At 38.5% G+C, this 27,533-nt stretch overlaps 1 protein-coding gene and 3 non-coding genes across 11 annotated transcripts; all 4 read left to right on the top strand.

Moving 5' to 3' along the window:
• The first annotated feature begins 391 nt into the window (after positions 1-391).
• On the top strand, positions 392-21,953 carry Kansl2 (KAT8 regulatory NSL complex subunit 2). 8 transcript variants are annotated; one of them, XM_058576240.1, is made up of 10 exons: positions 392-547; positions 1,121-1,379; positions 2,622-2,800; positions 3,135-3,249; positions 6,925-7,092; positions 7,420-7,582; positions 8,656-8,752; positions 13,154-13,407; positions 20,231-20,350; positions 21,661-21,953. In XM_058576240.1, the coding sequence occupies exons 1-10, from the start codon at positions 418-420 to the stop codon at positions 21,790-21,792; spliced, it is 1,617 nt and encodes a 538-aa protein (XP_058432223.1). In that variant the 5' UTR covers positions 392-417; the 3' UTR covers positions 21,793-21,953. The 8 variants fall into 8 exon arrangements, with proteins under 8 accessions (XP_058432223.1, XP_046292084.2, XP_058432218.1 ...); XM_046436128.2 differs by lacking the exon at positions 21,661-21,953 and adding an exon at positions 20,009-20,112 and having other exon boundaries at positions 6,925-7,088; positions 7,416-7,582; positions 20,231-20,343; XM_058576235.1 differs by lacking the exon at positions 20,231-20,350 and having other exon boundaries at positions 6,925-7,088; positions 7,416-7,582.
• On the top strand, positions 8,852-8,988 carry LOC124087502 (small nucleolar RNA SNORA2/SNORA34 family). Its single transcript, XR_006850092.1, has one exon. It is a non-coding gene; the product is annotated as a small nucleolar RNA SNORA2/SNORA34 family (small nucleolar RNA).
• On the top strand, positions 19,005-19,135 carry LOC124087503 (small nucleolar RNA SNORA2/SNORA34 family). Its single transcript, XR_006850093.1, has one exon. It is a non-coding gene; the product is annotated as a small nucleolar RNA SNORA2/SNORA34 family (small nucleolar RNA).
• On the top strand, positions 21,059-21,195 carry LOC124087504 (small nucleolar RNA SNORA2/SNORA34 family). The gene has a single exon (XR_006850094.1). It is a non-coding gene; the product is annotated as a small nucleolar RNA SNORA2/SNORA34 family (small nucleolar RNA).
• Positions 21,954-27,533: the final 5,580 nt, after the last annotated feature.

The raw sequence follows: 27,533 nt of genomic DNA, 5'->3' as shown, positions 1-27,533 counted from the left end.
TAACTGAATCGATACATGTTATTTCCCACACTTGTGGAAAACGCCCCCCCCCCAACTGTTTCTTAGAGTGCTCAACACGAAATTACCATTCAATGTAGTGAACTGCTTCCCAAACTAAACCTTTTCATGTATAAACAATGAAATGTACAGTGATTCTCCAGCCTCTGTCCAATCTTCTACCTGCTGTGTAGGGGTGGTGAGAAAGCAGTTGCCTAGGATCACAGGCCAAAAGTTGGATGAAAGTGAGCCACATAGAGAGGGGGGGAAAAAACATCCCGGGCCCGAGACTCGCGCGGTAGCCAGCCTTCTCACTGAGGTCGGAGGGAGTTGCTGACCGACGTTCGTCCCAGTCGCTCCAGCCGCGCATTTTCTCAGCGTTCAGCTCCCTACAGACGTGTTAGTGGCGGGCCTCGACCAATGGTGACACAGCGCCGTGAGAGCAGCAGCCAATCAGCAGCTAGGAGCCCGGAAAAGAGCAGGGCCGAGGTAGCAGCTGCTGGCGCTTGCCAGAGAAGGGCGAGCGGCGCGGTGGAGCGCTGCGGAAGAGGTAAGATGGCGGCCTTGCGTGCTCTTCTCCTTTGTAGTTAGGCTGTTTTTTCACCCTTTCTGTTGTCTCAGAGCGGCTGCCCCTCCTCAGGCAGCTTCGGAGTCGCTCTTCTACTATAGACTCCTGGGAACCAGCTTCTTCGGTGCGCGGAGCCTTAGGACAAAATGGCGCTTGCACTGCGCCCGAGGCCGGCCTGGGCCCAGCTGTGAGCTCTGAGGCGGGCTGGGACAAAGGCGGCGTGCAGGGCAGCGGGGGCGGGGCGCGGCGTTGCGGCGGGGCCACGTGGGGCTGGCGCCACTCTTCCCCTCGTGCTGCAGCCATGAGAGTCCTGGGGGTACCGTCAGCGTGGCTGGGTGTCGGGGTAGGGCCCAGCGTGGAGGGAGAAGTTAAAGGGGAGGCAAAGTCTCCAGTGCTAGGGAGACTTGGGAAGGCGGTGGGGGAGTTATGGAGCGTACCCGCGAGGCCTGCTGCCTGTCCTTTAGAAACTTACCTACCGGAGGTCTATCCGGACATTGTGGAATAGGAATTTTCGGGAAGGCTAAGGGCATTTTGATCTTCCTTGTGACCCTACAGGTTTTGGTATGAACAGGATTCGGATTCACGTCTTGCCAACCAATCGGGGTAGGATCACCCCAGTGCCCAGGTCTCAGGAGCTCCTGTCTTGTTCATTTACTCATCGCCCGTGCTCCCAACCTCGCCTGGAGGGCCAGGAGTTTTGCATTAAGCATATCCTTGAAGACAAGAATGCACCCTTCAAGCAGTGTAGTTATATATCAACGAAGAATGGAAAGAGATGTCCCAGTGCTGCCCCAAAACCAGAGAAGAAAGACGGGTATATGTATAGATACATACGTTGTTTGTGCCGTTAGTCTCTCTCTCTCTCTTATTTTTGTTTCTGCTAGTGCTGAGGATTGAACCTAGGGAATCGTGCATGCTGAGCGCCCACTCAACCACTGAGCTCCATCCTCAAACCCCCCCACCTTTATTTTTGTGATAAGGGGGATAAATGATATGATCTCTGGGCTTAGGCATAACTGCTGAATTTCAGATTATATGCTTTTAAAGTTGGACTTATGAATATATCCTTAGAAAAAATAAAAACCAAAATACAATGGTGATTAACTGGAAGGACACTTGATTTGGATCACTTAGTTCATCTCTGGATCTTTTTCCTTGTCTGTAAGATGAAGGGATATTCTAAATTCTTACTGCTGGGGTGCTGACTCTTTTGGCTTGTACCTTGTTAAATAATAGGCAAAGTCGTGTATATGTGTATTTTTTTGGAAGAGGCTTCATAGCTTTCATCATATAAACAAAGGTATCCATGCAGAAACATAACTCTTCTAGATAATTTTGTGTAAAACTTCAAGTTTTAAAATTGTCCCGCAGGCTGCGTGGTGAAGGTAGATGTCTGTGAAGGTAGATGTCTGTAATTGCAGAAGCTGGGGAGGCTGAGCTGGAAGCTGAGGCAAGAGGATCCCGTGTTTGAAGTCAAATTTAGCAATTTAGTGAGACCCTCAGCAACTTATAGAGATCTTGTCTGTCCCAAAATCAAAAAAAAAGGATGGAATAGGGGCTTAGGTTATATAGCTCAGTTGGTAGAGTGCCAGCCTGCGTCACATGCACAAGGCTCTGGGTTCAATCCCCAGCACCACAGGGGGAAAAAATGGATGGAATGTAGCTCAGTGGGTTTAATCACCAGTACCAAAGGAAAAAAGTGTCCTACATCTTATTATTTACAGTGGATTGATATGAAAATGACCCTTCTAGAATTAATTTTGAAAAATTAATCTCTTTGTTATGAGATAATGTCAACTTTTTTATAGTTGGAATGTTTTGTTTAATGGCTAGTGCACTGGATAAGCTACCTGCTTTTCCCTTTAAGAACAAATGTGGGCGGGGGTGTAGCTCAGTGGTAGAGGCTAGTTAAATTCATCTGATTCATTGGCCATTTGAGGAGTGAATGTAATATCATTTCAGTTTCCTGAAAATGCTCTAAAGATCAGTGACTGTGAAAATTGTTGAACCCTTTCAAGAGAGAACCTAAAAAATATTAATATTTATATCTTCTTAGGGTGTCCTTCTGTGCTGAACATGCCCGCAGGAATGCCTTAGCACTTCATGCTCAAATGAAGAAGACCAACCCAGGGCCTATGAGTGAAACACTCTTGTGCCAGCTGAGCGCGTATGCTAAGACAGAACTGGGCTCTCAGACTCCAGAAAGTAGCCGCAGTGAAGCCAGCCGAATACTGGGTAAGGATCTTTTCTCCTAGAATAAAAAAGGTAGAAGAAGGTTAAGAATGAATTTATTTTGGTTTGAAGTATCTTGAACATATTTGGCAATATTATTCATTGGGAATTTGGTGAGGGTGATGAACTTCCAGGGTTGCTATGTTCTTCACCAGTTCTTTGCATTTGAAGGAGAGTTTGCTTAGGTTTATTCTTCTGAGCTGGTGACTTTTTTTTCCTTATATAAATGGTGTTTTTAATTTTAAGGTTTGGGTTGATTTGCTAAGTAATCTAGTTTTGTGTGGTGGAGTTACAAAGGTGGGAAGTCTTAATGACTGCTCTCCCTTCCTTGCCTCAGATGAAGACAGCTGGAGTGATGGGGACCAGGAACCCATTACTGTGGATCAGACATGGAGAGGTGACCCTGACAGTGAAGCTGATAGCATAGACAGTGATCAAGAAGATCCCCTAAAGTAAGTTGTAACTCCACATAAGGATTTTTGAATATTTTATGTAGTTAGCATGTGGATTGTAGTGTGACATGCTGCTAATAGATTAATAACCAAAGAGGAAATACAACTTAGATATTTGTGAGCAGTAACAGCTTCTGTATTTTAAAGTGTCGGCACCATCTTGCTTCAAGGCAAAATTTGATGGTTTTGTTTTTATGGTACGGGGGATTAATCCAGGTTCTTGTGCTTGCTACGCCACCACTCTGCCACTGAGATACATTCTCAACCCAAGATTCGATTCTTTTGTTGAAGATTTGTAATCTAGGAAGATTTTTGAATACTAAATTCTGTACATGAGAAAGTGTAGGGGAAAGAGTAGGTTTTTTTGGACATGGAAATGAGAAATGCTTAGACCAGTTAGAGAAGAGACAATGGATGTGAACAGGTGGTTGTTCTAAACCTCAGGAGAGATAAGGTGATTCAGTAACTACATATTTTGTAAAATTTCATGTTTATGGATTTCCTTTTAAAAAGGAAAATAAAAAAGGTGTTCAACAGTTTGCTTTGGTTTCATGCCAAAGAAGCGGAAACTGATTTAGAAACACAGAAGTGAGTAATCATCCTAATTATATCTTACTAAGGTTTTGCTTTTCACTTAACCCATGAAATCCATGATCCTTTAGTAGGTGTAATATATCAAAACTTGTCTCATATTCTAGAGTTTTATAATTATATTTCTCATGATTTGAGTTTAGGTTAGTTTCCTTTTTCTTTTCTTTTTTTTTTTTTTACCAGGAATTGAACCCAGGGCACTCTACCATTGAGCCATATCCCCAGCCCTTAATGATTTTTTTTTTTTTTTTTTTAGTTGTAGAGGGACACAGCCCTATTTTTTGTTTTGTTTAGAGATAGGATCTCACCGAGTTGCTTAGCACCTCACTTTTGCTGAGGGTGGCTTTGAACTTGAGATCCTCCTGCCTCAGCCTCCTGAGCCACTGGGATTATAGAATACCTTTATTTATTTTTATGTGGTGCTGAGGATGGAACCCAATCCCTCACACCTGCTATGCAAGTGCTCTACTGCTGAGCTACAACCCAGCCCTTTTTCATTTTTTAAATTTGAGACAGAATCTCACTAAGTTGCTTAGGGCCTTACTAAGTTGTTTCTGAAGCTGTCTTTGAACTTCGAATTCTCCTGCCTCAGCCTCCTGAGCCTTTATGAAATTACATGTTTCGCCACTTTGCCTGGCCTCATTTTTTTTTTTTTTCTTCAGTGCTGGGAATTAAACTTACTTAGAGCCTACCATTGAGCTATTCCTCCCAGCTCTAGTTTTTCTTTTCCTGACATCTGCCTCTTAACAGTTTTATGATCCAGGAAAAAGTACTATAGACAGTGGGAGAGATAATGTATTTTGACTGTTGGGCTTTCATTCTTTTTTTTTTTTTTTTTTTGGGCTTTCATTCTTGAAGTAGCATTTTTTCCCCCCATTACTTGGGGTTCTGTGGTATATTGAAGTTATTGAGGATTATATTTTCTGAGTAGAATAATTTTATCCAGTTCTATTGAGCATTCTCAGTCAGGTTTTTAGGAACAGTTAGCGTAGACAGTTTCAGTAAGCAGTTTGAAAGAGAATGTTTTCTAGCAGGATTCTCTTAACTATGGTAACTTATTACTAAACATTTATTCTTTTTTTTTTTTGGGTACTGGGGATTGAACTCAGGGGTGCTCAATCAGTGACCCACATCCCCACGCCTATTTGGTATTTCATTTAGAGACAGGGTCCCCTGAGTTGCTTAGCGCCTCACTGCTACTGAGGCTGGCTTTGAACCTACAATCCTCCTGCCTCAGCTTCCCAAGGTGCTGGGATTATAGGCGTGCACTACCATGCCTGGCTATTCTTTTTTTTTTTTTTTTGCCCCACTGTGCTTTCTAAATTCTAGATGGCTAACTTGCTGCTTTGATATATAACTCTGTAAGGTCACAAAGTGTCCTTTAAACACTACACTTTTTTTTTTTCCCCTTCTTCCCTGTTCTGAGCTTGAACTCAGGTTCTCTCTCACCGAGCTATATACCAGTCCTTTTTATTATAGATTTTGATAGAGTCTAAGTTGCAGAAGCTGGCCTTAAATTTGTGATCCTCCTGCCTCAGCCTCCTGAGTTGTACCACTGTACCCAGCAACATTAAAGTTTGAAGGCCCAGAAACATGATTTTGTTAATAGTAGTCTAGATCAGATTCTAAAGGACAAATTCATGTCAGTTTTACTCATAAGATACCGTATATCAAAATATCAGTTAATTTTCTTTAAGACAGAAATGTTAAAGGTATTAGGTAGTTGTCAGTCTCTCCTAGTAGAAACACACTAAAGGGTAAATAAAGCTCTGAGCATTCTCAACTATTAGATAACTAAATATAAGGCTTTCTTTAATTTTCCCAGTGATATTATTAAAAATGTTGGGACTAGGGTTGTGGCTTAGTGGTAGAGCACTTACCTACATTTGTGAGGCACTGGGTTCGATCCTAAGCACCACATTTAAAGAAAAAAAAGTAAAATAAAGTTAAAAAATGTCATCTTAATAAATATATGCATTTTTAGGGCTATAGTTGTTAAATATGTATAATGTTAGTTGTTAAATATCTCCTTATGTTTAATTAGTATGATTATGTGACTATCCAGTTTTTTATTTTCTTAATTTGTACTGAGGATTGATCCCAGAGCCCTGTATATGCTAGGCAGGCACTCTACTACTGAGCTATATCCCAGCCCTTTTTAGCTTTTATTTTGAGACAGTGTCTTACTAAGTTGCTCAGGGTTGCCTCAGACCTGTGGTCTTCTTGATTCAGCTCCCAGATAGCTGGAATTACAGGTGTGCTGCCACGCCTGGCTCACCTTTTTAATTTCATTGAGATATTTGCAGAATTGAAAACTTGGAACTTAATGGTAGAACCTATTATAACGATTATATTATGAATATTGTAAGTGGTTATTCTATATTATGTTACTCTTCATTGCCTGACCAGTAAGTGATTTTTCTGTATTAAGTCATTAAATGAGAATGTAGATTTAAAAAAAAATTAATGTTTAAACATGCAATCTAAGTGTGGTGGCATGGGGCCTATAGTTCCAGCGATTTGGGAGACTGAGGGAGGATCTTAAGTTCCAGCATGGCTTTAGGAACTGTGTGAGATCCTGTCTCAAAATCATAAATAATAAGGGCTGGGGTTGAATTTCCAGTACCACAAGCCAAGAGCAACAACAAAAACTCAACAGGGAAAAACAAGGAAATATCTCTCCCCATTTTGTGAGATCTTTGAGATTTTTCTTTCTTTCTTTTTGGTGGTGCTGATGATTAAACTCAGGTCTTGTAGATGTCAGGCAAGCCTTCCACCACTGAGGTACAACTCCAGTGCCTCTTTTTTTTTGGTGAGGATTGAGGGACTCTTTACCACTTAACTACATCCTTGGCCTTTTTTGAGGTGAGGTATCGCCAAGTAAAGCTGGCCTTGAACTTTCAGTCCTCTTGCCTTAGCCTTCTGGGTCGCTGGGATTACAGGTGTGTACCACTATGCCCAGCTTTGTTGTCTTTTGATAACAACTTGAATGTTAAAATATTTTGTGAAAATATTCCTGTTTACTATCTTACTTTTAAGCTTGGGTTTTATTACTGTGTTTTCTTATTTTTTGTTTTATTCCAGACATGCTGGTGTCTACACGGCTGAAGAAGTGGCCCTGATTATGCGGGAGAAGCTGATTCGTTTGCAGTCTTTGTACATTGATCAGTTTAAACGACTTCAGCATTTGCTGAAGGAGAAGAAGCGTCGATACTTACATAATCGCAAAGTGGAACATGAAGCTTTAGGCAAGTTTTATGCAGTTGAAACTGCTTATCTTGAGTTGAAGATTCCTCTGTTTTTGTTACTTTGCTGAAGCATTCTTTTTTTTGTGGGGCGGTGGGGGGGGTGCTACCACTGAGCCACATCCCCAACCCTATTTTTGTATTTAGAGACAGGGTCTCACTGAGTTGCTTAGTGCTTCGCTTTGGCTGAGGCTGCCTTTGAACTCACAGTCCTCCTGCCTCAGCCTCCCAAGCCACTGGGATTACAGGTGTGTGCCACAGTGCCCAGCCGTAGAAGAATTCTTGATAGGTTACCCTGTGAGTTACATTTTTACTTTTGTAATTCTTTAGGTAGTAGTCTCCTTACTGGCCCAGAGGGACTTTTGGCCAAAGAACGAGAGAACTTAAAGCGATTAAAATGTCTTCGACGGTATCGCCAACGCTATGGAGTAGAAGCCTTGCTACACAGGCAGCTAAAGGAACGCAGAATGCTGGCCACAGATGGTGCCGCCCAACAGGTAATTTGTCTATATATCTCTAAGATACCTCTAATATACTACTCACTTTGTAGAGTTGGAGTAATTAGCAAAACACTATATCTAATCCTGGCTCTGAAATCTGACTTACTGGATTAGTAGTGAAAGTACTTATTGAGGGCCAGGAAACATGGACTCTAGTCTTGGTCTTCTACTGTCTAGCCCTGTGCCTGCACAGACAGTTTAATTTCTGGGCCTCAGTATTCAAATTGAGGGGTTGGGATAGATTTCAAAATTCTTTGGTCCAGAGAGTCTTCAGAAACAGGCACAAATTAAGCCTAAGTTGCTTAAGAGTCTATTTTTAAATTTTAATTTGGGAATTTGTTTATAAAAGTGGGAAGAAAGGTGGAAGAACAGGAGCAAATGCATGTCAGGAAGTCAGGTTGATAAGAAGAGTTAAGCAATCACTCTTATCTATGATTTGTTGAGACTACCAATAAGGTTACAGTTTAAAAAAGGATTCTGCTGCTAAAGGACAAATTAGATTGAAAGCTATACACTACTGCTTTCATATATGAAGGGATATGTTTTAAGACCAAATGGAGGCCTGAAACCAAAGATACTATTGAACCTATATGTTATGTTTTTTCCTATATGTATATACTTACGATAATGTTTAATTTGTAAATTATGTTCAGTAAGAGATTAACAATAATACCACAATAAAATAGGACAATAGTAACAATATAAGTGTAAAAATTATTCTAAACTCTTAAATTGTTTATTCCTGTAGTTTTCCATGTGGTATTTTCAGATTGAGGTTAACATCCTGAACCTCCTAGCCCTGGAAGCAGACTTTCATATGTGCCTCTCTAGACCATAAAACTACTGTTTTATGCTTGTATAATCTGGAAAGGGGTATTTGGGATTGATGTTGACTCATTTTTTTGTATGTAAGGTTTTAAATTTTATTTTACTGCATAATATTAGTTTATTAAATATTGAATTTTCTGGCCTTGAGGAGGTACTTTTATTATATAACTAAGTATTCTTATGATAATTGGTTGTATGTTCTTTTGTGGGTTTGTCTTTTTTATCTTTTTTCTTCATTTTAGGCCCATACCACTCGTTCTAGTCAGAGGTGCTTGGCCTTTGTGGATGATGTTCGTTGTTCCAATCAGTCTCTCCCAATGACCAGACACTGCCTTACCCGTATCTTTTTAAAACTGCCTGTTGGGGTTCTGATTTTGTAGTTAGATGAAGGCTAGTGAGAATCTTTGCTGATTTGCTTAATTGAAGGCCTTTGAACCTTTGGCCCTGAATCAAGGCCAGCAGTTTGTTGAAGCTGTTGGTTTCAAGCAGGAGCCTAAAGAAACGTCTTTCTATGGTCTGTTGGCCATTTCAGAACTTTGGAAATGTAATGGTCAATTCATTAGAAAGAAACATTTGAATCATTAGTGATAGATGTGGGCTAATACTAATTTGTAGTCTTAATACTAGGATTCCAAAGTAATCCATACAATACTTATCTTTAGATCCCTGATTTAATTGTTCATTACAATTATAATGCTCTTAAATCTATTACCAAAAAAATTTGCTTCACGTTTTCTACCCAAAATAAAAGAATGATTCTGCACTGTGAATTTCCTAAAACTATTATCCATTTGTATCATCAGTGCCCTAACTTTAATATTTTTAACTTCATTTAAACTAGAAATTTAATTGTTTCCAAAAATAGGAATCTTTTCCCTCCTCCTTTTAATTAATTTTTTCAATTAATTTCATCATGTCTCTTGATTCTGCTGTAGGACTACATATACCATTTGACTATAAAACTTTATTATTAGATTTTGAAATTGCATCTTGGTTATAGGTATTGATTGAAAAAATTACTTTTTGTCATAAAAACACTTATTAAATATGCTCTTTAAATGAAAAACATGAAAAACATGAATTTTGGTGGATTTCATTTGCCTTGTGAGACATACCAAATATTTGGAAATTGGTATGTATTTTCTTAGCCAGCATTTATGGCACCTGCCTATATCCCAGCTACTATTGTTATTAAGTATTTTACCAGTTTATTAATTATTGCAGTAAATGTCTGATAAAGGATTACTGTCATTAATGTATAAAATGCTGTGCTAAGTAATTAGAAACTAAAGATAAATGCTTAAAACATAATTGGACAGAGGTTGTCTGTAGACGGTTAATAGAAATGGCCTATAGTTAGTGTTTATTTCACTCTAAACAGAAGAGATAAATAAAACAAGGAAAATTTAAAACCTAATTTTGATATTTGTACATACATTTTAAAATAAACATGTAAATTTTAGGGCTGGGGTTGTAGTGTGCTTGCTGCACACATGTGAGGCACTGGGTTTGATCCTCAGCACCACATAAAAATAAATTAAAAAATATTGTGTCCATCAACTAAAAAAAATTTTTAAAATGTAAGTTGTTTTTTTTTTATTAGTGGGTGAATTTCAAAAGTAGTTGAGCTTCTTCTAAATTATATTCCAGTTGGAATATAAATTGATAAAAGCTTTTTGTGAAGCAGTTCGAAAATAATAATTCTTTGATAAGGCAGTTTTTGCCCCTGGAAATTTAAGAAGATAATCAAATGCAGTCAAATACTTAAACAAAAAAAAATTCTAAGCCAGGCACAGGGGCACACGCCTGTTATCCCAGCAGCTTTCGGAGCTGAGGCAGGAGGATTGCAAGTTCAAAGTCAGCCTCAGCAAAAGAGGGGTGCTGAGCAACTCGGTGAGACCCTGTCTCTAAATAAAATACAAAATTGGGCTGAGGATGTGGCTCATCCTCAGTGGTTGAGTGCCCCTGAATTCAGTCCCTAGTCTCCCTACCCCACCCCAAAGTCTAATTGGAGACAGCCTTGTTTAGAGATGAGGAATAGGGAAATAAATTGTGGCACAACAGATTTTTTGCACTAAACATTTAACAATTTATGAGCGAAGAGAAAATTATAGTGAGAAAAATAGGATATAGATTTCTGTAGATTATGTTTTAACTGCATGGTACTAAATACTGAGAAGGAATGTAATATAATCATTTTTGCATGGTATGAATATCCTTTTTTCTGTTTCTGTATAATTTTTTTAAAAGGAAACTTGAATTTAGTAGAGAAAACCCAGTTTATAGATATTAAAGACTATTTTTGACATTTCTTATAATGCTGTACTCAAATAGTATGTTAGGATATAAATATTTTAAAAAGCAAAGTTGAAGAGGAACTGTATTTAACAAAGGAAGTATTTTTCCTTATATGCTCTTTTCCTTTCCATAGTTCCTAAGTTACTTACCCTTCCTTAAGTCCTCATCCCAGAGGAAGATGCGACTGCCATTGGTGACCTGTTAACTCTTTACTCTGGTCTAATGGAGACAGCACTGGACTGAGTGAAGGACCCAGACTCTAGTTGTAGGTCAATCATTCCCTTTTTATCTCTCTTGTCCTTGTCTGAAAGGAAAGCGGGTGGAGGAGAATGGGGGCGGTTTCTAGACTATTGTGGAATTAAATAGATAAGAGACTTTTGTGAAAGTCCATTGAAGTCAAATGGGAAAAATTCTAGTTGAAATATTTAGCAAATTAAGGTTTTTAAATATTAATAATTTAAAATTGAATTTCTTTAGCCCATTAGACATATTGCTTAGGTTTTCTAAAGCTCATAATCGTGCAAATCTGTTCTTATTTGGTTCTTAGGTTTATTCAATAAGTATTATATTTACTTTGTACTATCTACTGTCCTTTTGAGTAGTGATTCTCAACAGGGGGCTGTTTTGTTCTCCATTTGGCAATGTGTGGAGAAAATTTTGGTTGGGCCAGAGGTGGAAATGCTACTGACAGCTAGTGGATGATATTACTAAACATTCTACATCTACATCTTACCAGCCCATAGTGCCAGTACTGTCACAAGTGTGAAACTACTGGCATAGAATTAAACGATTTCCAAGTATGGCTGGAAAGAAAGTTTTTTTTTTTTTTGTTACTGTTGGTACTGGGATATTGAAGCCAGGGATACATTGCCATAGAGCTATATTCCCAGCCTTTTTTATTTTATATTTTGGGTCAGGACCTAAGTTAATAAGGCTGACCTTGAATTTGAGATTCTCTTGCCTCCTGTAATCCTGAGTTGCTGGGATTACTGGTGTGTGCCACCATGCCCAAAGAGAAATGGCTTTATTCCAGAAGGTTTATTTGGTTTAAAAAATCATAATGTACATTAGATTTTTTTTTTTTTCTATTTTGTTTAGAGACAGGGTCTCACCAAGTTGGTGAGGCTGGCTTTGAACTTGTGATCATCCTACCTAAGCCTCCCAATAGATGTTTTTAATTTTTAAAATTATCTTAGAATATTTGAGATGAAAATTATCCATGATTTAATAATCCTGGTATAATCAGTTTAAAGAAAATTGTATTTTCTAGTTAAAAATATTCAGGTTTAAAACAATGTTGTTTATTAATTTAGGGGAAATAACCACATTTTAAGATTTTAAGAAATGGTAACACTTGCATGAAATGTATTTTATAGAGTAACTGAACTTGAAATTTATTATCTAATCATGATCCCCCCCCCCACATTGGTATTGGGGATTGAATCCAGGGGTGCTCACTGAGCTACATTTCTAGTCCTTTTTGTTTTTTGCTTTGGGATAGGGTCTCAATAAATTTCGGAGATTGTTCTTGAACTTATCATCCTCTTGCCTCAGCCTCTTGCTGGGATTACAGATGTGCACCACTATGTCTAGCTCATGATTTAAATTTTGATTCTTTGCCAACTTGGAAATATAGCCCTTTCTGCTTTACCCTTAACAAAAGTTATTGTAGAGCTCTTGGAGTGTTGTTCCTGGAGTTCTTTTCCATGGTCCCTCATAAGCAGTATTGTCTTACTCTTTTTAAGATCATGAGAGGATTTCTCATGTACTTTCATCCTCTTAAAAAAAAAAAGCCATGGAAATTTATTATTTCCTCTCGATGTGTTAATTAGTAAATATTAGTAGTAGAATTTCTGTTTTCCTTAATGCAGTGCTAGTTTAAAAGAATTTCTCATATTAAAAACAAGGTGCAATTTTTTTAAAAATTTTTTTTGCAAACTTAGCCACTTTTTGTGTGTGTTTGTGGTGCTGAGGATTGAACCCAGGGCCTTGTGCATATGAGGCAGGCACTCTACCAACTGAGCTATATCCCTAGACCCAAGCTACTCTTCTTAACAGCAGAAACCACACTGTATATCTTGATTATTGTAGGGGTTGGTAGGGGCTTCTGCAAACTATTTGCTTTTACTATCCCTTGTTTCTTCTGAGTAGGTTTATGTTCCTAGGAGTGTTATTACTACTTGCTTAGCATTGTCATGGGGAGAACAGGATTAGTATGTTTAGTTTAAGTGACCAGGATCCTGAAAAGGAGGTTGGGGACTTGTTGGTTTTAAATTACTCGTAGAGCTAGAATTAAATGTTAGGAAATGCCACTCACTTTGAGAAGTAACTTTAAAAATTACTAACTGCATTTGGTTTTCTGTATGAAATGTATTGTCACCTCTACTATATTTTGTACCTCCGATAGTTGTTGTTATATTTCCCTTGACCGTTTTTCTACAGATATTTGTCAGGATACGAATCAGGTTCTCTTCAAATGCTGCCAGGGATCTGAAGAGGTACCTTGCAACAAACCAGTTCCTGTAAGCCTCTCTGAGGATCCCTGCTGTCCACTGCACTTCCAGTTGCCTCCTCAGATGTATAAGCCCGAGCAGGTACTGTCTGTGCCAGACGATCTGGAAGCCGGCCCCATGGATCTGTACTTGAGTGCTGCTGAGCTTCAGCCCACTGAGAGTTTACCACTGGAGTTCAGTGATGTAAGTTAGAGAAGCTCTGCTCTGATTGGCCCTTGAGACAAGGCCGTATTTATTAATGGTGAGAATAGTTAGTCTGTTGTGGTCAGGAGAACTGATAAAAAAAAGTTTTTGAAGTGATAAATGTATGGTTGTATTTGTGTGTTAACATTCATTAAGAGACTTTCTACCTTTTTTTTTTTTTTTCCAGCCTGCTTTTTCCGTATTTTTTTGGAGATAAAATTCATACATTATAAGTGTTCCCTTTCAAAATATATGATAACAGGATTTCCCCCCCTTTGGTATATCCACATGTAGCCAATTGTCACTACCTAATTTCAGAATATTTTTATCATCCCAGAAAGAAAGCTAACTCTTCATTCTGCCCTCCCCAATCCTTTGTCAACCACTAATACACATTTTGTCTGTAAATTTGCTGCTTCTGGACATTTCATATAAATCTGAAACTTTTGTGCCAGGCTTTTTTCATTTAGCATAATTTTTTTAAGCATATAAAGCAGGGTTTTTTTTTTTCTTTTTCTTTTTTTTTTTAAAGGGTAACATAGACTTCTCCTGGGAGGGAGAAGGGGGCCAAAGCTTGTATCCTGGTATCCCCTAACATATGTTTTTAAGGTTCACTTATATTGTAGTGTGTATATTAATAGTTCATTTCTTTCTTTCTTTTTTATTTTTTGGTACTGGGAATTGAACCTAGGGCCTCATGCATACTGGGGCAAGCATTATACCACTGAGCTACAGACAGCCCTAGTCCTTATTTGAGACAGGGTCTTGCTAAGTTCCTAAGTCTGGCCTCAAACTTGCAGTCCTGCCTCTGCTTCCCAAGTAGGTGGGACTATAGGTGTGCACCACTCGACTCCACCCAGCTTTACCTCATTCATTTTTGTGGCAAAATTAATCCATTATGTTGCCATAACACATTTTTTTAATCCACCAGGTTGATGGACATTTGAGCTGTTTCTACTTTTTGGCATTTAAGGAATATTCTTTTTTTTTTTTTTAAAGTTTTTTTTTTTTTTTAATTTTTTAATATTTATTTTTTAGTTTTCAGCGGACACAACACCTTTGTTTGTATGTGGTGCTGAGGATCGAACCCGGGCCGCACGCATGCCAGGCGAGCGCGCTACCACTTGAGCCACATCCCCAGCCCCGGAATATTCTGTTATGGAACATTGATGTACAAGTTTTTGGGAGGACACACTTTCAATTCTCCAATTCTCTCTCTATATATCCTTTGGAGTATGCTTATTTTTTAAGCTTCTTGTTCTATTTAGACAAAAGAAAGCAAACTTTTTATATTGACACTCTGAACCACTTATAAACCGGAAGTTCTGGTTGTCTCTTGGTTTTGAGTGTTAGGTGAAATCTAACACCCTTCAGGTTGAGATTCCACAATACAGGAAAGGTAGCACAAATGGTGTGGTGGCCCACACCTGTAATCCCAGCTACTTGGGAGGCTGAGGCAGAACTGCAAGTTTCAAACCATCCAGGAAAATTTAATGAGGTCCTCAAATTTTTAAAAAGGGCTGGATGTGTTGGGGATGGGGCACACCTGTAATCTCACATCTTGGGAGGCTGAAGCAGGAAGATCACAAATTCAAGGGCTGGTTTAGCAATAGAGACTTAACAAGGCCCTGAGCAACTCAGTGAAGACCCTGTCTCAAAAAATAAAGGGGGCTGGGGCTCAGTGGTAGTGTACTTGCCTGGCATGTGTGAAACACTAGGTTCGAACCTCAGCACCACATAAATATAAAATAAAGATAATTTGTCTACCTGTAACTAAAATATAAATGTTTATAAAATAAAAAGGGCTGGGAACGTGGTTCAGTGGTAAACATTCCTCTAGTATGTTTAAGGATGACTCTTGTTTCTTTTTTAGTGAATATTTAAACAAATTAATCATTGTGAGATGTTATTATGGCTATTTTCTGGGTTCAATACTGAATACAAAAAACGATAACAACAACAAAACCCCAAATAAAACAAAAACTAAACCACTTGGTAGTTTTTTTTTTTGAGTCTGTAGTCTGTACCCCAGACTTGTCTTAGGAACTCTTGGGCTCAAGAGATCCTCTTGCCTCACCCTCCTGAATTCTGGGACTACAGGTATGTGCTAGTGCATGAGCTTATAATTGCCTTTTTTAAAAGTTTCTTTCATAGAATATGAGGCTAGGAAGAGACTTCAGAGATTGTATTCCACTGTTTCTCAAAATGCCAATGAGATTATTATTACTATTATTATTATTTTAAAATATTTTATTTTTTTATTTATTTATATGTGGTGCTAAGGATTGAACCTAGGACCTCGTACATGCTAGGCAAGCACTCTACTGCTGAGCCACAACCCCAGCCCCAAGATTATTTTGAAGAGATTAAATGATAGCCTCAGGTTGATAAGGACAGAGTTTTGCTCACTTCATTTTGTATTTCAAGAAAACCTAGAGAGGTGTTGTCTTTTAAAAATGTTTTAAGTAATATGAACAGGTTTGTAAGGTTTAATCACCTAATAAAAAGCACTGTATAATCAAAATCTCTTATGTACACAGGTAGAAATTAGCACATGTGTTTTGTAGAATACACATGTACTAGGCTGTTAATTTTTATTTTGGTAATAATTTCTATAGTCATTTCTGTTTTGACTTTTTTGCTTTTCCCCTTTAACCTCTTTTTGGTTTTTCTTTTACTTTTTGCAGTACTGGGGATTGAACCCAGGGCCTTGCATATGCTAGGCAAGCACTCAACCACTGAGTCAAAAACCACTGTTTTTGACCACCTAGTGCATATATATGTATATGTGTGTTTGTGTATTATATGGTATTATATATAGACATGTGCGCGCACACACACATAAATATTTTGTACTTCTGGACTGGGATATGGCTCAGTGGTACAGTACATATCTAGAATGCTGAAGGCCCTGTGTTCAATCTCTAGCATTACAAAAATAAAACAAAACAAAATGTTATATACTTTTCCCACACTTCTTTATTTTTTTGTTGTTTTTGGTACCAGGGATTGAATCCAGAGGTCTTAACCACTGAGCCACAGCCCCAGGCTCTTTTCTTTCTTTCTTTCTTTCTTTTTATTTTTTTGTAGTTGTAGATGGATATTTGCTTATTTTAGTGAATATTTAAACAAATTAATAATGATTGTGAGATATTATAGGCTATTTCCTGACAATTAAGAAATCTTTTTATTTTATTTTATTTTTTAATATTTATTTTTCAGTTTTTGGTGGACCCAGCATCTTTATTTTATTTTTATGTGGTGCTGAGGATTGAACCCAGCGCCCCGCGCATGCCAGGCGAGCACATTACTGCTTGAGCCACATCCCCAGCCCCAGAAATCTTAATTTTAAAATATTTAAAAATATATCATCAAGGCCGGGTGTGATAGCATCTGCTTGTAATCCCAGCAGCTTGGGAGGCTGAAACGGAGGATTGCTAGTTCAAAGCCAGCCTCAGCAACAATGAGGTACTAAGCAACTCTGTGAGACCCTGTTTCTAAATAAAATACAGAATGGGGGCTGGGGTTGTGGCTTAGCAGTAGAGTGCTTGCCTAGCACATGTGAGGCCCTGGGTTCAATCCCCAGCACCACATAAAAATAAATAAAATAAAGGTGTTTTGTCAAACTACAACTAAACAATAAATTAAAAAAAAATACAAAATAGGGCTGGGGATGTGGCTCAGTGGTCTAGTGCCCCTGAGTTCAATTCCCTGGTACCCACCCTCCCCCAAATATATATATCATCAAATTGGTCAGGCATGACTTTTGCTGGTCACTCTGCCCCTTTTGCTCACTTAAAATCACCTCTATTCTCTGACCTAGGGAGACTTGTACATGCCTGGTTTTTTCTATTCACAAAGATTAAGAGATTTAGAATGGAGTCTTTTGGGGAGGTAGTTGTTAAAGTTGGGGCATTTGATGCCTACATAGAGTCCTTCACAGGAGAAATAGGATTTGCTTTTTATCCCCTCCTTCCCCCACTGCTCTTGGGAGAAGAAGCTCTTGAAAGTGCTTGTGTGCCTGTATAAAACCACCACTTTATCCCCATTCTCCATGGTCTAGAGAGGCACATATGAAAGTCTGCTTCCAGAGCTAGGAGGTTCAGGATGCAGTCCCTAAACTTCCTAGGTGTAAAGTTAGATGCTTGATATAAGGGGAAAATGGATTGTTTTTTAAGTAACCTCTCTACACTGCTCCTGGGGAATGAAGTCCTTGAAAGTGCTGTGCTCTGTTTAAGTCTCTTGATTTTTTCCCCTGTGATCTGGAGAAACTTGTGTGTATTCTCCTCTGCTCCCAGCGTGAAGCCCAAATCCTCTTCTCCATAGGGAGAAGCCAGAATGTTGGGGATTACTTTTCCAGTTTTAGGTGCTGTGCCTAGAGCTGGGCTCCTGGCCTCATGTTCCTCTTCTTTTCCTGTCCTGTCTTACATGTGATTGTTTTCTCAAATTGCCCAGTGGGTAGGAGCAAACAGCTACTCCAGCTTTCTCTCAGAGGGAATTGATCCCATGAGTAGAGCTTTTATGTGATGCACTTGTGGGTGGACGGAGAGCCAGAGCTGCTGCTTCTACAATGTTGCTGATGTCACTTGTTGATCTTCTCTTATTTTAGGTTCCTTTTCCCAATTTTAATTGGTAAAGGACTACGTGTTCTATATGTTAAGAAAAATGTTTCCTGTACTTATTTTCCCTTTGAAAACATTCCCATTCCATTATTAGCTTGAGACTTGGATCCTTTTTACTTTATTGCTTAAGTGGTTTCTTTTAATTCCAAGCTACTTTTTTTTCTCTTCACTGGAGATTTAATCCAGGGGTGCTCTACCACTGAGCTACATTTCCAGCCCTTTTTAGAGTTTTTTTTTTTTTTTTTGGAGTTGAACCCAGGGCCACTTAACCACTGAGCCACATCCCAGCCCTTTTTATTTTTCATTTTGAGTTAGGGTCTTGCTGAGTTTCTTAGGGCCTAAGTTGCTGAGGCTGGGCTTAAACTTGGCAGTCCTCCTATCTCAGCCTCCCAGTGTGTACCCCTATGCCTTGCTCTAAGCTAATTATTTATATAATGATTGTGTTTAGTAAAAGAATTATAGAAAACATTTTATGGTCCTAATGTGTGAGAACACTGGTTTCTGTGGATAGTCAGAAGTTTCCAATAATCTGAAGTGAATGTTAGCTAGTGAACTTCTTCTTTTCTTTGTTCTTTTAGATTGAGCAGTTTTTAAGTATGGTAGATTCTTCACTTCTTTTTTTTCCCCTCAATTTTGAAGATGTTATTTTCTTTCTTTCTTTCTTTCTTTCTTTCTTTCTTTCTTTCTTTCTTTCTTTCTTTCTTTCTTTCTTTCTTTCTTTCTTTCTTTCTTTCTTCTTTCTTTCTGATTGGCACATCAACAAAAGGGGAAAGGACTGCAAATTGTTTGACTTATTTTAAAGCATAAACTAAGCTTCTCATGAAGCTAGATAGTTAAAAGCATCATACCTCTATAAAGGGTACCAGGGAGTACCAACCCTTGGGTATTTTTATGGGGGAGGGGGAATTTAGCGTTAGATTCCTAGCAGTGGCATGGAAGTTAGGTTGATGTATCACTTGAACCTTTGCCATGCCTTAGGCCCTGAATCAAGACCAATGTTTGCTGTAGCTATTGGTTTCAAATGGGAGCCAAGAGATAACTTCCCTTGGTCTGTTGGCTATTCAGTATCTCAGTGGGAATGGCCAGTTCATTTGGAAGAAGCGTGGTTTAGAATATTTCTTTTTCTGATATTTGTTTTATGGTATTTGGGGTTGAACTTAGGGTCTTAGGCATGCTAGGCAAGAGCTATACCAGTGAGCTATATCTCCAGTCCTTTTTATTTTTGTTTTGAGATGGGGTCTTGCTAAGTTGCCCAGGTTGGCCTTGAACTTGGATTTTTTCTTTTTCTTTTTTTTTTTTTTTGTGGTGCTGGGGATTGAACCCAGGGCCTTCTGCATACAAGACAAGCACTCTACCAACTGAGCTATATCCCCAAACTTGGGATCCTTTTGCCTCAGCCTCCCAAGTTGTTGGGATTACGGTGTACATTACCATGTTTAGCAATGTCTTTTTTTTTTTTTTAACAGAACAATTGAACTGTGTTAGATTTAAAATGAATTATTCTGTGAGGATAGGGTTTTAATCAGAATAATATTTCAGATGTCTTTTGAGTTTCCTGTTCCCTCCTTTCCTACTCTCCCTTTTCCTCTCTTTCACTTGCATGCATTGTGGCTCTTTGGACATTCATCATACAATCTCATATTGCCCAAAGTTTTAAAGCAATATTTAATTTTAATTTATGCTTCTGCTGATTATCATTAGATTCATCACTGGTTAACTTAAATGTTGACTCCAGTAACCTTGGAATATTTTTTTTTTTGAATACTGTTTACTATGGTGAAATATATATAACAAAATTTAGTTTTAACTGTTCTTAAGTGTACAGTGCTAATTAACAATGTTCAGTGTGTTGTACAACCATTCTTGAATTTTTCCATCAACCCTGGCATAAATTCTGTACCTTTTAAATAATAACACTCCTCTTCCCCTTTCCCTCAGCCCCTGGTAACCACTGTTCTACTTTCTATGAATTTTCCTAGGAATTTGCTTTTTTAAAGCTACTATACTGGTCTGTGCTTCATAATCAGCAGCAAGAAAAAATTCTCAGTGCTTTTGGATCTTGTCTCATTTGTTGAACATTCTGGTAGGCAAGGGGTAAGGGAGGGACCTCAGAATTGCTTTGAGGTTTGCTGAAAAATATGCCAACTTCAGTTTATTGATACCCTTAGTATTGCTAATAGGGTTTTCTCTTTGTTTTGTAGGACTTGGATGTTGTTGGTGATGGTATGCAGTGCCCTCCTTCACCCTTGCTTTTTGATCCTTCATTAACCCTTGAAGATCATTCAGTCAAAGAAATTGCTGAAGGCCCAGTGGATATCTTGGCAAGTGAAGAACAATCCCAGTTAGCCTTCCATCATATAGTGACCTGGTCAGGCAAAGCGATCCTTGTTTGCTAACATGTACTCCAGGGAGTGTGGGTCTCATCACAAGTAGAGTATAAAGATGCCTGCCCCCAAATAGCTTTTGTTTAATGAATACCATACAAGGAAGGTATTTTTAATAAATGTCATTTTGAGGCTGGGTGTAGCTCAGTCACATATTATATTCCTTATAATATGTGAGGCCCTGGGTTTCATCCCCAGAACTGCAAATGAATAAATGAGAGAATGAAAGAAGCCTTTTTCTGCTTCTTAGTGCCATTTTGCTCCAATTTTCTAGATGGACCTTAGAATAATGGTCCCTAGTTTTCATATTGAGGGTAGGACATAAATTTTTTTAAATGAAAGGTTAAGACAAGAAATGTAAGTAAATTTTTTTCTTTTTTTTTTTTTTTTTTGATACTGGAGATTGAACCCAGGCGTGCTCTGACCTACATCCCAGATTTTATTTTGAGATAGGGTTTTGCTAAAGTTGCTAAGATTAACCTCGAACTTGGGATCCTACTGCTTCAGCCTTCCAAGTTACAGATGTGCACAACTATGCTTGGCTAAATTGTGCCGTTTAAGGGAGAGTTCATTACTGGAATTATTCTCATTGCAGAATAAGCACCAGTAGTGTGATTTGGCTTCTTTCTCTGAGGTTGGATACCAGTGGCCCTGACTGAAGACCAGCAGTTACACTATAGCTGTTGGTTTCAAGCAGAGGCCTAAAAAACTTATCTTCTATGGTTCATTGGCTGTTCTGGGACCTTAGTCGAGAATGGCTGTTTCATTTGGAAGAAACAATCCACGGTTGTCTCTTCCATTGGGAGAGCTTCAAGAATGCCAAGTAATGATTTCAGACTCTTTAAGATTAGGCAGTATTGGGAAGAGCAGCTCCCAGAGTTGTTTTAATGTACTGAATATAAATGGGAATTGATAGATTCATAATTAAGGTTTCAGAGCATCGAGAATGATTTTTTTTCCTTCATGAGACTTAAAATTTTTTTTTAATTTTATGTGTTCTTCTTAGATATACATGACAGTAGAATGTATTTTGACATATTATACATACATGGAGTATAACTTACTCTAAGTAGGATACAATTTTTGTGGTTGAACATGATGTGGAGTTAGTTATTTCTGTTTGTGTATTCGTATGTGAACATAGGGAATTTATATCTGATTCATTCTCCTGTCATTCCTGATTCCCCTCCCCATCCTCCCTTCCAGTGAATGCTTTACTAATCAAAGTACCTTTATTTCTTTAATAGGGCCAGATGCAGATGGTTGGAGATGGTTACAGGTCCCAGGGATCTCGAAATTCTGAGAAAGCCTGTGCACCATTGCTTCAAAGTGGATTGGCTACTGCAAATGGAAAACCAGAATCCACTCCTAGCAGTTGATAGTTTGTTCTGGGAACCATATGACTTCCGTGGATTTCACTTTCCCATTCTTCAAACAAGTATCTCTGATCATCTCTCACTAAACAGGGGCAACCCAGTTGTTTTGTTCTGGGTTATAGAATGTCGTAGTTAAATAAAACCATACTTAGGGGGATGGGCCAGTAGTGTCAAAGTTGTGTTTCTTTCTACCATGGGCAAGGAAGATAGGGATTACCTATCTCTGAAATTCAGTATTTGGGACTGTGCCAAAGGGGAAAGTGATTCTTTGTAATGGGATTTCTTAAGTCACAGATAGAAATCCACATAGATGATTAGGTGAGGGTTGTTTTTATAAATGGTGCTGTTGAGATATTGGTTGCCCCAGTGCCTGGTTATCTTTACCTAAAGGCCTACAGTTTAGCTTTTCCTCATCTTCACTTAATTGAACAGTTTGCACCCTTTCTCCAGTGAACTCCCATCCTTATCCTGAGACAGTTAAGGACTGGGCCCACCTTAACTATTCATCTTGCTTGTAATCTATGTAAATTTCTGCAGTGGCTATCTTATGTAAAATATAGTAAAAAATTATTGTATATAGTTTCTATTAAATGTTAAAATGTTATGAAAATGTAAAACAGTTGCCTGAATTGAATGCGTGTTTTGTTTGTATTTGAATGTATGTCTTATTAGGGAGCTGTCTTTGGGAGATGGAAAATGAGGCAGGTATAGTTCTGCCCTGGGGAATAAATAAATTTTTAGTACCTCAGTTTGGTTTCAAGAATAAGGTAAAAACTGGAAGTAAAGGAAAGGGGGAGGAACTTCCTTATGAAAGCCAATCAGTTATAAAATATCTCCTTTTTTTTTTTTTTCACTCTCTATTTAGATTCCCTAACCCCTACTCCCTTTTTTTTTTCTCACAGATTGCGCCTGGTTGTCATTCTCTAGAGTTGCAGGGCACTGTAGCACGCATCTATAGTCCCAGCCCTTTGGGAGACTGAGGAAGGAGGATTGCAAGTTTGAGGCCAGCCTCAGCAATTTAGTGAGATCTTGTCTCAAAATAAAAAATAGTTTGGGGACATAGCCCAGTAGAAGAACACTTGCCTAGCATGTATGTGCAAGGTATTGGTTTCAATCCCCAGGACTGGGGAGAAAAGAATTCTCTAGGGCCAAAATGTACACAAATGGTCAAGGTTAGTTATTTTTTTAAAGATTTATTTAGTTGTAGATGGACACAATATCTTTATTCATTTTGTGGTGCTGAGGATCAAACCCAGGGCCAGGCAGGTGTTCTACCACTAAGCTACAGCCCCAGCCTTTAAGATTATTTTTTGTGCTGTAGATTGAACCCAGGGCCTCGTGTGCTAGGCAACACAGTCTTACTGAGGTATATCCCTGGCCCGCCAGGATTTCATTTTGATGCTGAACGTTGGGAAAGTAGGCTAAAGATAGATGTTCGGTTAGGGTTAAGGTACCTATGCTAGAAAATAATTGTGTTGAGGATAAAAGGTTAGTGTCTTTAAGAACTGAAGTAAGGGGCATAGAAGAGTTTATCCAGTCACACTATCTAAACTCTATATTCAGAGAACAGTCAAAAATGACTCTGAAGGGCCATGAGAAGGTAAACATCTCTTTAATAGTGATGCTTTTCAGTTGGTGGTTCCCTGTGCTTTTGATTTCCTAGTCCTTTTCAATTTACCCACAAAGGCAAACCTTACCCAACTTAACAAGAATATGACTGTTCTTGCAATATGGTTAGAGAGATCCCATTATTGTTTTTAAAAGTGATATATAGGCCATTAGCATATAGCTGACTCAAGGTGACTTTAGATTTAGATTTGTTAGCATCTGGGGTACAGAGGCCAGGGAATCTACTCTTAGTAGCCAGGAATCTGTTGTCCCCTAGATATTGCAAATCTGCCTACAGTGAGTTTTGGGAGGTCTACATATAGCTACTGTTCACCAAGGTCTTAGCTTTTAGGAATAGGAAGAATGGGTAGGAAGGACCTCAGACTATCACATCACTGAGAAATATCTGGTCCTGCTAATAGAGTTTCCAAAGGCTACATGTTAGAAGAAATGGCCTATAGTACTTTTTCCTTTTGTCATTGGTAGTAGTATGGTATCAGTGTGACACTAGTTCCAAAGGCACTCAGTTACCTGTAGATTGTTCCCTTGAAAAGAGATGTGGGTGTTATACAGCTCTGTTCAAGCAGATTACTTTCCCCATGAGTGTTAATGATTCCTAAGGGGAATCATTAGGAGAAACATGCAACTAATTACAAACCCTATTGCTGCAGTTTGTCTTGGGGCTATAAATACTAAATTCCTTTAATCTTTTTATCACAATGATAGGTCTTGGTTGCTTACCTAGTGGTGGAAACCTAATTTTCATTACTGAAGTGTTTGGAGCCTTTGATTCACACCCTTCTCTTGCTACACAAGAGCTTTACATTATAGCTGTGGGAGGAAGAGGCAAGCTGTATCTGTGGTGAGCAGAATAATCATCCCCCAAAGATGTCCATTTCCTAACTCTTGGGACCTGTGAATAATGTTGCCTGAAGTGGCAAAAGGGACTTCACAGACTTGGATGAAGTTGAGGGCTTTGAGATGGGGAAATAAGCCTGGATTTTCAAATTGGGCCTAATTCTAATCTCATGTGTTTTTAAAAGCAGAAAACCTTTCCTATCTGTGGTAACTTGTTGGTTCTGGAATGTTTGAAACTATCAACAACTGGATAGTTATGTAGTTTTTAAGGGTGTCCCTCAGGTGATACCCAGCAAGAAAGTAGAATTCTCAGTCCTATGCTGAGTGGGATTGTGCTGCTAACTCCTGAAGGACTAGGAAACAGACTCCATTCTAGAGCCTCCAGAAAGGGATGCAACTTTAATTTAGCCCCTAAGGTATATCCAGCTTCTCTCCTATAGAACTGTAAAGTAATAAATTAATGTTACTTGGAGCCACTAAATTTGTTGTAATTAGTATCAACAGCAACAGGGAACTGATAGCACCCAAGTAGATTACCTGGCTGCTTCTTATTGTAGTTATTTCTGTTAACCAGTTACCCTGTCAAGATGGTAGCATGTGATGGCACGTGCCTGTAATCCCAGCAGCTTGAGAGGGTGAGGCAGGAGGATCACAAATTTAAAGCCAGCTTCAGCAAAAGCAAGGTGCTAAGCAACTGAGTGAGACCCAGTCTCTAAATAAAATACAAAATAGGGCTGGGAATGTGGCTCAGTGTTTGAGTGCCCCTGAGTTCAATCCCCAGTACCCCAAAAAACAAAAAATGGTAGCACTTTCCTTCTAGTTTCTGAGAACAAAAAGTTTAAAATGCCTTGGTGATAGCTGTGGCTTGCAGTTCTGACCATGTCCTTGTTGTGTCTCCTGCCAAAAGTATACTCCCCTTCAGGACCAGACCTTTAACCTTGCAGGCATAAAGTCATAGGATTGGAAATATCTGAGTGGGTCATTGGGAGTGATAATAAGTAGGGTCACTCGGCTTTCATTTTTTTTTGCCCCGAGGGAGCAATACTTCAAAAAGATTGATTTAGTGCATATATTCTGTCCTGAAGGATAGTCCCCATCTTTGCAGATTCCTCCAAGATAGTGATTCAACTGTAGGCTGTTCAGGGGCTCTCTTGTGAGGATGTGCTGCTCACTTTTTTAGGATGGCAGGGCCCTGATATAATTTACTTAATGGGATGACACTGGTGGTTGTCTTTAAGAAACAGTACCAGGCTTGGGTTGTGGCTCAGTGGTAGAGTGCTCACCTAACACATGTGAGGCCCTGGGTTCGATCCTCAGCACCACATAAAAATAAATAAAATAAGGATATTATGTCCAACTACAACTAAAAAAATAAATATTAAAAAAAAAAAAAAGGGCTGGGATTGTGGCTTGGCAGTAGAGCGCTTGCCTAGTATGCGTGGGGCCCTGGGTTTGATCCTCAGCACCACATATAAATAAATGAATGGAATAAAGGTATTGTGTCCAACTACAACTAAAAAAATAAATATTAAAAAAAAAGAAATAGTACCATAATAAGGTACTGTTATTCTTGCTGGGTACCACCTGTTGGCTGGTTAGACTTGGAGGGGTAGGAACTATTCTGGAAGTCTTCCAGTTTTTCTTATTTGTATATATGTGTGTACTTATATAGTTCAGTTATTTGAATTAGAATCCATATGAAGTTATACAATACGATTACTTGATACTGGTTTCTTTTGATTATAGATTTCTTTCTCCTGATTTTGTTGTTATTGTGAAAGAAAATAGATTGCCCTATAGAGTTTTCATAGTCTGGATTTAGCTGTTATATCTTCATGGTGTAATTTTAACATGTTATTCCGTCATTGGTATTTCCTGCAAATTGACAACTGTGTCCAGAAGCTTGTCAGATTCAGTTTCATTTTGAGAAATCTATTTCAATAGTAGTGAATGAATGGAATTTTATGTAATCAAAGTAGGAGGCACATAATGTCTCTTTTTGTGATGATAGTAGCCATTTGATGCTTACTGCCAAGATCTATTAATTCATTAGGAATATAATATGAATTTTTTCATTTATTATTTGGGAAACATGAAGATAAATTTCTTCTTATCATATGGTTATTTAGTGGTACAGCTTGTATAAGAAAGGCAAAATAAATGCTTGACTTAGTCTGTTTTGGCTGCTACAATAAATTGCTAGGAATAGGCTTGTAAACAACAAATTTATTTCTCAGTTTTAAAGACTTGGAAATTCAAGATCAAGATGCTAGTGTGTTAAGTGTCTAGTGAGGACTTACTTTCTCATAGGTGGAAGAGGCTAGCTAGTCTTTGGAGTCTGTCTTTCTTTTAATTATGGTACTGGGGGTTGAACCCAGGGGCTTGCACATGCAAGGCAGGTGCTTTACTACTGAGCTATATCTCCAACACCCTATCTCTTTAATTTTAAAATTTTAGAACAGGTCTTGCCAGATTGTCCAGGCTGGCTGGCTTTGAGCTTGTGATCCTCCTGCCTCAGCTTCCTGACCCCAGCAACCTGGGATTACTGACGTGTCAACTCATGACCACTTATTTTTCCCTGTATTGTTTTAAAGCAAAACCCAGCTTTTGTATAATTTCATCTGTAAATATTTTGTATGCATCTTTAAAAGATACCACACCATTGTACTGCAGTTTACATAGGAAAGGCAGCATGCCTGGGGTCTCTTAAAAGGGCACTAATCCCATCCATGAAGGCAAAGTCCTGATGACCTAATCAACTTCCCCAGAGGCCCCATCTCTTAGTACCATCACTTTGGTGTAAGGATTTCAATGTGTGAATGGGAGGGGGCATAGCTATTCAGACATAGCAATGCTTGGTTCTTTTTATTTACTGTTTTTCAAAGTAATGAGTTCATTTATTTGCAACCTTCAAAATTAATCAGGTTTTAAGAATTATAACTCTGGGCTTATGGATTTAAATGTATTTGGTATTTTCTAGTCTGTTCTCTTCCTTACCTTATAAGGAATGATTTGTATAAATTTTATGACATTTAAAAAATAAGTATATACATTTTCTTTTTTTTCCCCACATTTTTTTGGTGCTTTATAGTTATACATAATAGTGGGATTTGTTGTTACAAGTTCTTAAACATTGAACCCAGTCTATGCTCCTTTGTTTGAGAATGTTAATCCCTTACTTTTCCCCAGTTCATAGGTTAGCTTTGTAGTGTTCTTCTGATTTGTTGATGATAAACATGGAGGGAACTGCCACATATCAAGATATGGAGCCAGATGTC

This window comes from Marmota monax, unplaced genomic scaffold, assembly GCF_021218885.2.
Source record: "Marmota monax isolate L192 unplaced genomic scaffold, Marmota_monax_Labrador192_F-V1.1 WCK01_AAM20220418_F8-fsc00012, whole genome shotgun sequence".
Lineage (NCBI taxonomy): Eukaryota > Metazoa > Chordata > Mammalia > Rodentia > Sciuridae > Marmota > Marmota monax.
This window is presented reverse-complemented; position numbering and strand designations above follow the sequence as displayed.

Excerpts from the sequence above, each read along its gene's own strand:
- Kansl2 (XM_058576240.1), top strand. The coding sequence starts at position 418 with ATGGTGACACAGCGCCGTGAGAGCAGCAGCCAATCAGCAGCTAGGAGC. Across the intron at positions 548-1,120 it reads GGTGGAGCGCTGCGGAAGAG|GTTTTGGTATGAACAGGATT; the intron begins GTAAGATGGCGG and ends GTGACCCTACAG. Across the intron at positions 1,380-2,621 it reads AAACCAGAGAAGAAAGACGG|GGTGTCCTTCTGTGCTGAAC; the intron begins GTATATGTATAG and ends ATATCTTCTTAG.